General features: G+C 36.5%; 1 protein-coding gene across 1 annotated transcript in view; it reads left to right on the plus strand.

The window, feature by feature from the left end:
* ITCH (itchy E3 ubiquitin protein ligase) overlaps positions 1 to 12,594 on the plus strand; it is a gene marked incomplete at both ends in the record, with an annotated part of 70,086 nt that extends 57,492 nt beyond the window's left edge. Inside the window, 5 exons of the mRNA XM_084248053.1 lie at positions 4,455 to 4,575; positions 5,117 to 5,221; positions 6,921 to 7,017; positions 9,926 to 9,998; positions 12,495 to 12,594. Of these exons, the coding sequence (XP_084104179.1) occupies positions 4,455 to 4,575; positions 5,117 to 5,221; positions 6,921 to 7,017; positions 9,926 to 9,998; positions 12,495 to 12,594 (496 nt within the window). The remainder of the gene's footprint in view (positions 1 to 4,454; positions 4,576 to 5,116; positions 5,222 to 6,920; positions 7,018 to 9,925; positions 9,999 to 12,494) is intronic.
* Positions 12,595 to 13,145: the final 551 nt, after the last annotated feature.

Genomic DNA, 13,145 nt, shown 5'->3' on the forward strand with positions numbered 1-13,145 from the left:
ATAAAATAAATCTTTTAAAAAATACATCAATTTTGTAACTACGGTGCCATGTGATGTGTCATTAAATTGAATCTCTAATTTATATACAGAAATTTCATGGTGAATATTTTAAGAGGACGTAGAAATTTACAGTATGGTTTATTGTATATACTGTCATGCTTTACATTGGTTCATACTTTAATGTCAAGAATTATTAGTTCATTCAACACCAGTTCTCTCAGATCAGGGTTAGATTTTACATATGTGTTTCCTCTTGAATCTAGTTTCTAGGTCTCGCTTACTTTTCTGTTTTTCAAATATTAGTATATACATTCCTACTTTCTTGTGATTTATGTTTGCATGGTATAGCTTCCTCCATCCTTCACTTTCTTTCCTGTGTCTTTGTATTTAAAGTTTGTTTCTTATAAGCAGCATATCATTGGGTCTTATTTTTTTTTTCTGTCTGATAATCTTTACTTTTTAATTGCAGTATTTAGTACATTTACACTTAATGTTATTACTGATTTTTTTTTTAAGTTTCACACTTAATTTGTTTCTTGTATTTCCCAATTTCCTTTGTTGCTCCATTCCTGTCCTTTTTTGAATTGAGTAATTTTTAGTTTCCTTTTTTGTCTTTCCTACTAAGTTTTGGGGGTTTTTATTTGTTTTTGCTATACCACTTTAATTTTTTGTCACTGCTCTGATGATTATAATAATCACATTATAAGTGATAAGTTACAGATTTATAATTAATATTATAAATAATGCTATAACTTATTTTACTACTAATTGTGCAATATAAAGGACTCATAAGAGTATTATTCTATTTCTCTTATCCCAGCCCTTCATACTGCTATGGTCATATTTTATTTCTTATAAACCCCATAATACCTTATTACTCTCACTTTTAATCAATAAATTGTTAAATAAATTAAGGAAAAAATAGTCTTTTATGTTTATTCACATTACCATTGTGGCTCTCTTTTTCTTTCCAAGATCCAATTAATGTGTGATCATTTCACTCAACTTACATTTCTCTTAGAGTGCCACTGCTGACAAATTCCCTCAGCCTTTATCTGGAAATATCTTTATGTCACTTTTAGTTTCAAAGGATTATTTCAGTAGAGTTAAAGATTCCAGGGTTTTTTGTTTTTTTCTCTTTTTCTGGAGGGGGGAGCACTGATTTCTTTATTAGATTCATGCTTTAGTATAGAACAGGACCAAGATGATACATTTGTGATATGTTTTTTGTTTCTTTTATTCGTTTCTTCCTATTTTATTCATCTTTTTCAAACTTTCTTTCAATATCATTCCATTTTTGGCTTCTATGGATTTTCATGATGTATGTCTTTCTCAATAAAATGTGTTTATTCAATGAATTTTTAAATTTTTTATTTTAATTTTGGTTTTTACCATTTTGATTCTCATAGTTACCTAATTATGATTGCTTTTATATTGGGCATTTACTGAGCTTCCTAGAAGTATGGGCAATTCATGTTATTTCAGCAATTGTAGAATATTTGGGGCTTTATCTCTAGTTTCTTTTGCTTCATTCCATCTCTACCTCAAAGATTTTAGTTGCATGTAATTTAACCTTTGGTATCATCACATGGTTCCTAGATTCCATGTGTTTTGTATCATTTTTCTATCCAATTTGTATCATTTTGATTTCTACACCCTTGAATTCACTTCTTTAAAGCCCATTTTCATTCCAGATATTCAGATATTCTAGAATTTCCATCTGTTTCTTTTAAGGGTTTCTCTGCTGAGAATCTCCATCTCTTTTTTGTCCCCCCCCCCCTTTTTTTAAGATTTATTTATTTTCACTTTTCATTGTGGATGATACATGAGTAGAAACTCTGGATTCTTTTTTCTTCCTCTGAAGAATATTGACAGATTACAATGATCCTGTTGAACCTTGCTGGAGAGGGTCTATTTACATTCTGTCTTTAATCCTACAACATAACTTTTACTCCTAGTACATGCTCCTTCATGCAGGTGTTTACTGTGAAACTTTGTGAAATGTTAACTCTTAAATTTGGTCTTTCCATCATGAAGTAGCTGCTGAAGTTTTTGCTTGGGTTTTTGTCTTTCCAGTTGTTACTTTGTACAGGGTTCTGTGCAGTCTCATCATTTTATACATGTGAACTTAGGAGTCAATTAAATATTTGAAGTAAATTTCTGTGCAGATTTGGATATTCCTTTGTCTTTTTTTTTCTGGTATTTTTTCTGTACCAGCTTTGGTAACCCCAACAATCTCAGCCTCATGTCTCCTTTGTCCTATAAGACTGTTGCTTTTCTTTTTGAGCCTCAATCTCTTGTACTCTGTGTAAACTGGGAAGTACCCTCAACGAAAAAAGAATAAATGCAGATGTGCTTCAGTGTGCCAAACCCCTTAAAAAAAGTATCATCCCCACCAGCTTCTGCTTGCCTTTGGTTTCTTCCTGGTGGATTCCAAACATCTGTTTTTTAATAATTTGCCCATGGTTTATCACTGTACTCACCAGACCAATATAACCTACACTGCTCTTTTCCAGAACTTAAGAGACTTCAATAAATTTTAGGACTTTGTCCTAAGCAGTCATCAAGTAATAAAATCCTTAAAATGGGGCCTCCCTGGTGGCACAGGGTTTAGGGACAGAGCATTATGAAACTATGACCAGCCATTGCAACATAAATTTGATCCCCAGCCTCAGAGCCGATCCACATGACACAGCAGACCTCTCCTGTCATATCCGCTGCTCCCCTCAGCAGTATATTTCAGTACATCTGCCTCTTCTGCTCCCCACTCTGTCTCTGATGAATCCCTCACCCCCAACACCTCTGACCTACACCCCAGTTCTTGAATGCATAATTTTTTTTTTAATTTTAATTTTTTAAAAAGATTTATTTATTTATACAAGCACTGGGTATAGTCAGAAGCACGGGAGGGTGAGAGAATTCACCAAAGCCAGAGCGGAGAGCAGAACAGGCAGACTGACGAAGTACACTGCTGAGGGGAGCAGCGGGCAGCAGGAGAGGTCTGCACACCATGTGGGATCCTCGCCCGGCGGCCGGGGATCGAACCAGCACTGCAGAGGCTGCGGGCAGCTTCGCAACCCAGCGCTCAACCCCTGCACCACCAGGGAGGCCCTGCATAAATCTTTTTAAAAATGCCTAGAATGCTCTCTCCTCAAAAATTAAATATTCTGCAATAAAATGAAAAATCAGTTTATCTTTGGTGTGATTTTAAAACTTAATATCTATGTAAATGAAGATTACAAGAAAGAGTTGAAATCTAGAATATTTAGTAGAGTGCTTTAATGATAAATCATTCCTTTTAAACTAAACATTTTGTTTTACAAGCTAGGTTTCTTAGTAGTACATGGCTGATTTTTGTCTTTTCAACTAATCTAACAACCTAGGTCTTTAAACAAGACTATTTAATTCATCAACACTTTATATAATTGATTGTTTACTTTTACATAATGTCAGTTTGCTCTGTTTCTCGTTTGACCCAATTGCTTATGTTTTTTATAAGTCTACTATGTTGCTTTCCTTAAATGAATAGATTTTAACAATTTTTTAAATTTTCACAGGAGAAATCTGTAAATTAAAAGCAGCGTAGGGGCCTTCCTAAGCTGGAGGCCTAGGGTTTAAGTCTCAGCGCTATCACTGAGGCAGCCTGAGTTCAATACCTGGCCAGGGAGCTAACGCACATATGGCGCAGCAGACCTATTCTGTCTCACCCGCTGCTCCCCACTGTCTGTCTCTGGTGAATCCTCTCTGCACCTGCACCTCTGGCCTACACTCCAGTTCTTCTAATCTTTTTTTAAAAACTAAAAGATTTTGGGATATATGAACAATTTTTAGATTCTGAATCAAGTAATAGTTTTTTAAAAATTAAGTTAATCAGTAGGCTTTGGACTAAGGGTTTATTTGTTCACTTTCTGTGTGGTAAGAGTATTATAGTTTTGTTTTTTTAAAAGAGAGCTCACTGAAATAAGATGTTAAAATGAAATAATTTGATAGCTAAAGTATGTAGGGACATAGAAAGTAAGATTGGTGTTGCTTGAAGATGGTTCATTATATTCTTCTACTTTTGTATATAATTGAGGTTTACTCATAATAGTAAAGTTTTTATATATTTATTCATTTATGCATAGAAGAACTGGGGTGCAGGCCAGAGGTGCAATGGGTGAGAGGATTCACCAAAGACAGAGTGGGGACCAGAACAGGCAGATCCACTGAAGTTCACTGCTGAGGGGAGCAGCCAGTGAGACAGGAGAGATCTGCTGTGCCATGTGGGTCAGCTCCCTGGCCAATGATCAAGCTCATGCTGCAGTGGCTGGCAATAGCTTGGTAGTGCTGAGACTTTAACCCGTGTGCATCCAGGGAGGCCCATAATAGTAAAGTTTTTAAAAATTACTTTTACACTCAAAATGTAACGGTGAAACCTAATGTTCCTGATAGCCTTTTTAATGTTTATTTACCAGAATGGTAGCTGAATGGAGATTGTCTCGAGGTGTTGAAGAACAAACACAAGCTTTCTTTGAGGGCTTTAATGAAATTCTTCCCCAGCAGTATTTACAATACTTTGATGCAAAGGAGTTAGAGGTAATGAGTTTTTGTCTTTCTCTGTAGCATGCTAATAAAAAAATGCTTTCAGATGTCTGCTTTCAACTCACTGTCCTATATTCCCAATGGCAATAGTATCCTTTATGCTGATGGGATGTTTTGAAGCATCCTGAGTAGTTTTTAAAATCCTTAATTTATCCAAATATAAGCATGTTACCAAAAAAAAGTCATAACATCTCTGTAGTGAGTGACTTTATTTGAACATGTCTGTGGTATCACATACTTATACTTAACCTTCATGAGCATCATAGATGCAATTCTTGATAGTTTATAAGCCAAAGCCTTCTGATTGATTTGTTTTCTGAGAATTGTTTTATATTAGTCTTTTTTAACATTAAAGTATAATTACATACATTATTTTAATTTCAGATATGCAATATAATGCTTGAATATTTGTATGCATTATGAAATGATCATAGGTCTTCTTACAAACTTCTCTTAATAATTTTCTAAGTTTCAATCTATGCCTAATTTTTTATATGTTACCTAAAGAAAACATTTGTCTTTTTCATCCCTAAAGGTTCTTTTATGTGGAATGCAAGAGATTGACTTGAATGATTGGCAAAGACATGCTATCTACCGTCATTACACTAGGACAAGCAAACAAATCATGTGGTTTTGGCAGGTTTGTCTGTTTGTTTCTTTTGGCAAACAGTATAATTTTTGTAGAAATTGCTTGCTGCTTATGAAAATGAGTCACAGAATAAAATCTACCAGTGTGTTCAGTCCCCTCATTTCATTTTATGCGTTATAATAAATGAGTATAGATTATGAAAGCACCCTCTTAAGACTGTTGTGAAGTAAGCAACTTATACCCTGTACCTTTAGTATAAGACAACTCTAGATAATAAGATTTCCTGCATTTGCTCTAAATGATTTTGGAATTTTATAGAATTCTAATGTATGGTTTTCATCATTTATACCTCATTAAGAATTACATAGGGCCTCCCTGGTGGTGCAGGGGGTCAAGTCTCAGCACTATGAAGCTATCCGCAGCCACTGCAGCACGAGTTCGATCCCAGGCCAGGAAGCTAACGCACATGGCGCAGCAGACCTCTCCTGTCTCACCTGCTGCTCCCCTCAACAGTGTATTTCAGTCTACCTGTTCAGTTCCCCACTCTGTGTCTGGTGAATCCTCTCACACACACACCTCCCCCGTCCTCCCGCACCTCTGGCCTATACCCCAGCTCTTGTGTGCATAAATAAATAAATAGGAATTATGTAATGTTCAGAAATTGTCTGCTCAGAATTAAAAACACATGAAAAGATGCTCAAGGTTTGAGTTATTCATAAAGGAAAAAAAAAAATCAAAACCACAGTGAGATACCACTTCACACCCATTAGGATGACAGTGATCAAAAAATGGGAAATACTCAACCTGGGTGGTGATAGAACTCTTTCTTCATTACTGGCAGGAATGTAAAATGGTACACCACTGTAGAAAAGTTTAGTTCCTCAAAAAGTTAAACATTGAGTTTACATATGATCTAGCAACTCTACTGTTAGATATACACAAAAGAATTAACTTATTTTTTCATTCTCCCCTGTCTCTGGCCAGTAGTAACCCCTGTTAAATTTTCTGTCTCTACGAACTTGCTTATGCTAGATACCACATATAAGTGAAATCATGTATACTTGTCCTTTTGTGCTGGACTTGTTTCACTTAGCATAGTATACTCAAGGAAATAGGATAAGCATTTTTAAACATTTGAAAGTAGTACAAGATAAAAAATTACTCTTTACAAAAAATGTTTACTGAGACAAAATCATTGTGCTATAAGCTACAAAGCAACTTTTAAAAACCTATTTTTTTAAGTTAGAGTTGTAGGAATTAAAAGCCACATAATTCTGACACACATAGCTACACAGAAACCTTAAAGAACATTGAGAGTAGTTGGTTGTTATTAGTATATATCTGTATCACAATTCTGTGGGCTTGATTTCATTTCTTCATAAAACCAGAAAGCCTGTATTGTGTCCTATGTAACTACATAAATGTCCTGTAGCACAGGCAAATCTGCTGAATAAGATGGCACTGTCCTAGAATTGCTGATCTTGAAACTGCATGAGTAGGGAGCTTTTGGGCCTGAGGACTCTCTTTCTGCCTCCCTCTTAGGATGTGGTCCTAAGATTTATATGGGAGAAAGTGTGTGGGACTTAGATAAATATGGAAAGCTCCTCTCTCTATAGTGGTAGGTACAGACCATCTAGTACATCTGACATTAACTGTTCAAGATTTAAAATGATGGTTTCTCTTCCTTGTTTAGTATGTTTAGTAAGCATAGCATATGACCTATATATCTCTTTAAATGTGCTTTAAACAGTTTGTTAAAGAAATTGATAATGAGAAGAGAATGAGACTTCTGCAGTTTGTTACTGGAACCTGCCGATTGCCAGTTGGAGGATTTGCTGACCTCATGGGTGTGTATATAAGATCATTTTTCTCGTAAAAAACTGTTTATCACACTGCTGTAATATTGGTGTATACATGTATACATCCATTGTGTATACATTTTATCAAAAAACAAGTATTCATAGTTAATCTGGATTTCTATAAACTTTCTGTAAACTTTTAAACTACCTCATAGTCCTTATCTCTAGAAATTTTTAACCCTTAGACCCCACATTTTAACTCAGTAGGACATTAGTCTCCTATACTTAAATATTTGAATATATTTAAATATTTAAATATATCATCCAGCCATTTGGCAAACATTTTAGAATCTTCTATGAAACAGGTACTATTAGTTGTATTATACTATATTTTAATGTATTTACACATTTCCTATTATACCTGGAGCTCCTTGAGATAAAGATCCATATCTTCTTCATCTTTATTTCTGGTACCCATCACAGTACCTGATACATAGCACTTACTTGTTAAAATCTGCTTTGTTTTGAAATAACCATGGGTATATTTATTTTGTGGCTAAATAAGTAAACTGTTGTCTTTCTTTAATACCGACATTATGCCAAGTACCATAGGAGGACAGTTGTTGTGATCCCTAAGCCTGCTTCAGCTGAAGCAGAATCAGAATTAAAGAATAAGTAGGCAATTTTGGCCACTTTAAAAGATTTAAAAACCAAGGCCTCCCCAGTGGCGCAGCAGTTGAGCGCTGGGTTGCGAAGCTGCCCGCAGCCTCTGCAGCGCTGGTTCTATCCCCGGCTGCTCCCCAGCCACCGAAGGAGGGTCCCACATGGCGCACACACCTCTCCTGCAACCTGCTGCTCCCCTCAGCAGTGTACTTCGGTTCTTCTGCCTGCTCTGCTCCCCGCTCTGGCTTTGTGAATTCTCTCACCCTCCCATGCTTCTGACTGTACCCAGTGCTTGTATAAATAAATAAATTAATCTTTAAAAAAAAAAAAAGATTTAAAAACCAGACCAGGATCTCCCTGGTGGAACAAGGGGTTAAGTCGCAGCACTATGAAGCTATCTTCAGCTACTGCAACACGAATTGGATCCCTGGCCAGGGAGCTACCCACATGGTGCAACAGACCTCTCCTAACTCGCCCACTGCTCCCCTCAGCAGTGTATTTCATTCTGCCTGTTCTGTTCCCCACTCTGTCCCTGGTGAATCTTCTCACCCCCACACACCTCTGGCCTATACCCCAGTTCTTATATGTATAAATAAATAAATCTTTTAAAAAAGTGATTTATAATGAAATATTTATTTCACTCCGTGTACATTTGAAGATAAAATAGTCAGATACTTATTAGAAGATACAATAGTCAGATACTTATTCCTACTTAAAGGAAAAAGTATGAGTTCAAGAGATGATCAGAAGCCCTTCTGCATAAGAAGCACTGGAATATGAAAGAACAGAGAAAATAGAGGAAATAATGTACTAAATAAATAAGAAAAAGGGGAAATAACATAAGTGAGGTAGGGATAATTTCTCTGCCAAAACATGTTGCTCTGTAAGCCGATCTGATGTTTTTTAAAAAGCCTCACAGACCTTATCATTTGAAAGTTGAAATAGGCTGAAAATTGGAACATGTGCAAGAATCTACATAAAAGGTATTGAAAACAACAAAATACCTAAAAATAAACTCTCTATGTAGTGTTTATAACTTGATATCTTACTATTCCATAAAATTTTAGAAAGCATTCTGAATGATAGTACTGTAACATATTTATAAAATAGCCTTCATTAGTTCATTTCATATCTTGATTCTAAGTGAAAAACAACCCAGACTACTCTTCTGTTGCATCTATTAATTAGCACTAGTAAATGAAACTTTGATTTCCACCGTGTGTTTACAACTGCTATAAAATATTGAATAGAGAAATGTGAGTAAGTTATTAAATAATTTCATGCTTACTTTAAAATTGTAACTGTCCTTTTTCATAATGACCATTTCCTATGTTACTGGGCTTTTCACATAACTTGTAAAAACAGTTCAGTGTTAATAGATTAAAAAGTCCTACCAATATATCTTTGCACATTGGGTTTAGTCAGGTAAGATGACAAAATTCTTTGATGTTCTTACACATTGCAGAACATTTTAGATTCAAATTAAACTTGAATTTAATTTCTTCTTTAAGAAGGTGAGTAACACCACCAGTCATTGATACCACCAATAAGTACTTCTTAGGGAGCATTCATTAGTGATCATTCAGAAAAGCAGTGCTGTAAGATCACCATTCACAGCTATCTTCAACAGAAGATAAATGAGAGGCAAGAACTGGGTCTGTGTGCATAAAGATATGTAGGACCCATAAACCTAAACATTAATACTGAATTCACTAGGGTGTTTACTTTTTATAAAGTTAACAATGTTATTCTGTTCTAGAATATACTGGGTAAAAAATGCATTTCCTGGGCCTCCCCTGGTGGCGCAGGCGGTTGAGTGCAGCGCTGTGAAGCTGTCCGCAGCCTCTGCAGCGCTGGTTCGATGCCGGCTGGCGAGGGTCCCACATGGTGCGGCAGACCTCTCCTGTCTCACCTGCTGCTTTGTCAATCTGCCTGTTCTGTTCCCCACTCTCTCTTGTGAATCCTCTCACCCTCCCACGCATCTGGCCTGTGCCCCGGTTCTTATATGTATAAATCAATCAATCAATCAATCTTTTAAAAAAAATGCATTTCCTTCTCCTGAACATACATTAACAAAATATTTCTCAAACTTTAGCACTAATCAGAATCACATGGAAGCTTGTTAAAACACTTGTTGAGCCTCACCCCCCCAGAATTTCTGATTCATTGCAGTAGACTTGGAATAGAGCCTGTGGATCTAAGATTCTGTTGATGCTGATGATGCTGTTGGATTGAGGATCCAATTTGAGAACTATTGCATTACCAAACTGTTGATAACTTTACTGTGTTTTAGGGAGTAATGGACCACAGAAATTCTGCATTGAAAAGGTTGGGAAAGAAAATTGGTTACCCAGAAGTCATACCTGGTAAGTAAAATCAGAAAGAGTAAACAAAATAGCCCTTTTTGGGCCTCCCCGGTGGTGCAGCGGTTGAGCACCGGGTTGTGAGGCTGCCCGTAGCCTCTGCTGCGCCGGTTCGATCCCCGGCTGCTCCCCGGCCACCAGAGGAGGGTCCCACATGGCGTGCAGACCTCTCCTGCTGCCCGCTGCTCCCCTCAGCAGTATGCTTTGGTCCTTCTGCCTGCTCTGCTCCCCGTTCTGGCTCTGGTGAATTCTCTCACCCTCCCGCGCTTCTGACTGTACCCAGTGCTTGTATAAATAAATAAATAAAAAGAAATCTTAAAAAAAAAAAAAAAAAGAAAAGAAAATAGCCCTTTTCTTACTCTGTAGATATTAAAGCTTATTAGAAGTTAGAAATGAATACCATGTGGTATTTATTTTTTGATAACTGATCTTTAGAAACATAATTACATACCATAAAACTTACCCATTTTGTGATATTAGTAGATTTACAGAGTAGTGCAAACATCACTACGATCCAATTCTAGAATGTGTCCATTATCCAAAATGCTCCTTAATGTTCATTTGCAGTCAGTCTCTGTTTACATTCCCCTGCCCCCTTTTTTTCAATGTAGTATTTAGAAAACTTCTCTGAAGGCAGAGAAAAAAAATCTAGTTGGGTTAGCTATTGGGAAAGCTATGTTTCTAACATGTTAAACAGAGATATTTTACATTCTCATTATAAATGTAATTTAACCACATTTTCAAAATGTACAGAAGTAAAACTCAATCCAAATCTTAAATACAATGTGTGTTCCTTTACTGTTTTATACACATACAAAATGTGGGGTTTTAAATAATACCCTGGCATCCTTGCTGCAAAATCAATTGACTATAAAATTATGAGTTTATTTCTAGGTTCTCAATTTTATTCCATTGATTTGTATGCCTATCCTTAATGGCAGGTGTTGCATCTCTTGATTTCTATAGCTTTGTAGTAAGTTTTGAAATCGGGAGGTGTGTGTTCTCCAACTTTTTCAAGTGCTTCATGATTCTGGGTGAATATCTGTGAATTTTACAATCAGCTTGTCCATTTCTGCAAAAAGGTCAACTGGGATTTTGATACAAATTGCTTTAAATTTGTGGATCACTTGCAGGGGAAGGGGAGAGTAAATCTCCCAGTCCATGAACATGGAATTCTTTTCCATTTATTTGGGTCTTTAATTTATTTCAACTCTGTTATATAATGTTCTCATTATATGTATTACACTTTGCTACCTTTATTCTTAAACATTTTATTCTATTTGAAGCTACATTAAATGGAATTGCTTTCTTAATTTTCAGATTGTTTTATTGCTAGTATAGAAAAATGCAGTTAGTTTCTGTACTTTCATCTTGTGCATGTTTATTTACCTCTTGTCCCTTGCTTTTTTCAAAGTTGGAAGAAACTGTCATACTGTAATTACACAGCTGTGAAAAGGTTACTTCAGTCACCTAAAAATCGGCCTCATTACTTTCTCAAGTTCCATGTTTCCATTTGCAAACATTAACAAAAGTCATAATTGTACATTTATGTTCCCTTCTTGAATAGCATTGCTTCTTCTATTATCAAATATTTGCTTAGACTTTACCCTAAAATACAGCAGTGGGTCAAGGCTTTAGGGCATATTCATTACCTGTTAATTGTGTCGGTGATACTAATATGATCCCAATTAGGAGGAGACCTTTAAAAACTTACAGCTAAGAATAGGACAGAAAAATCTAATAAGAGCAGAACATTAGGTATTCAAGAAGAAAATTGTTTCTTACTTTTAAAGTGGTATACAGTATATAGGGCCTCCCCGGTGACGCAGCGGTTGAGCGCTGGGTTGCGAAGCTGCCCGCAGCCTCGGCAGCGCTGGTTCGATCCCTGGCTGCTCCCCGGCCACCGGAGGAGGGTCCCACATGGCGCGCAGATCTCTCCTGCCGCCCTCTGCTCCCCTCAGCAGTGTACTTCGGTCCTTCTGCCTGCTCTGCTTCCCGCTCTGGCTCTGGTGAATTCTCTCACCCTCCCGCGCTTCTCACTGTACCCAGTGCTTGTATAAATATATATGAATGAATGAATGAATGAATGAAATATAAAAAAAGAGTGGTATACATATAACATTCTGATAAAATATCTATGGGTCACAAATATTTACTAAATATTTAACCCTTTATAGAAATGTTTGCTGACTAGTGTCTAGATTGGGGTGGGTGGGAGAGAATGAGAAAACCAACATTTTGCTGAGTACCTGCTAAGCATCAGACACTGTTCTATGTTATGTTTGCCTCTTCTTCACTCTACCCTGAGAGATAACGATTGTTATGCCCATTTTGCCAATGAAACGAAGACTTGAAAAGTTAAAGCACTTACTTGAAGACCAAGTGGCAGAGCTAGGATTTGCATCAGTTTTTCCTGACTTAAGTATTAATGTTGTCATACATGGTCTATAGGATTCTTTCTATATTTCCTTTTCTCATATTAACAATTATTACTTACAGTTTCAACCGTCTGGACCTGCCACCCTATAAGAGCTATGAGCAACTAAAAGAAAAGCTGTTATTTGCCATTGAAGAAACAGAAGGATTTGGACAAGAGTAAACTTCTGAGAACTTGCACCACTGAAGGACAAGAACTTATTTGCAATGTTTTGTCCTTTTCCTTCTCTGCCTGTTGCACATCTTGTTGTAAAATTGGACTGTGACTTTTTAGAAAGTTATCTGAGTGTAAGTAAATTAATGTTATTGAGATTTATCTACCAGTGATTCTGGATTGCTCCTCAATGTTTCCAGAATTCAGATCTGCAAACGACTAGTCAGAATCTTACTTAATATGAGATTTAACACAGCAATGATATCTGCCTTGTCTTATTCCACTAGATCATTTCTTTAACAACAATTTTGTATGTGTGTGTCAAAAATCTCACCTGGGATAAGATTTTTTTCTTTCAGAGATTCTGCAGATATGCAGAAAACTCCCTTGGTAACTGCAATATATAAGATCTTCTATAACTCTTGGTAAGAGGTATTTGTTAAAAGTGCAAGCTCATTAGCCCAGTTTCTGGGGACATGAGCATACTTCTGGCTTGTGCTCTCCCTCTCATTTCAGCCTGGCCCGACTGTTGTAATCCCTTTCTAGAGCATGAATTCATG

The sequence above is a fragment of the Talpa europaea genome, assembly GCF_964194135.1.
Source record: "Talpa europaea genome assembly, chromosome: 11".
Lineage (NCBI taxonomy): Eukaryota > Metazoa > Chordata > Mammalia > Eulipotyphla > Talpidae > Talpa > Talpa europaea.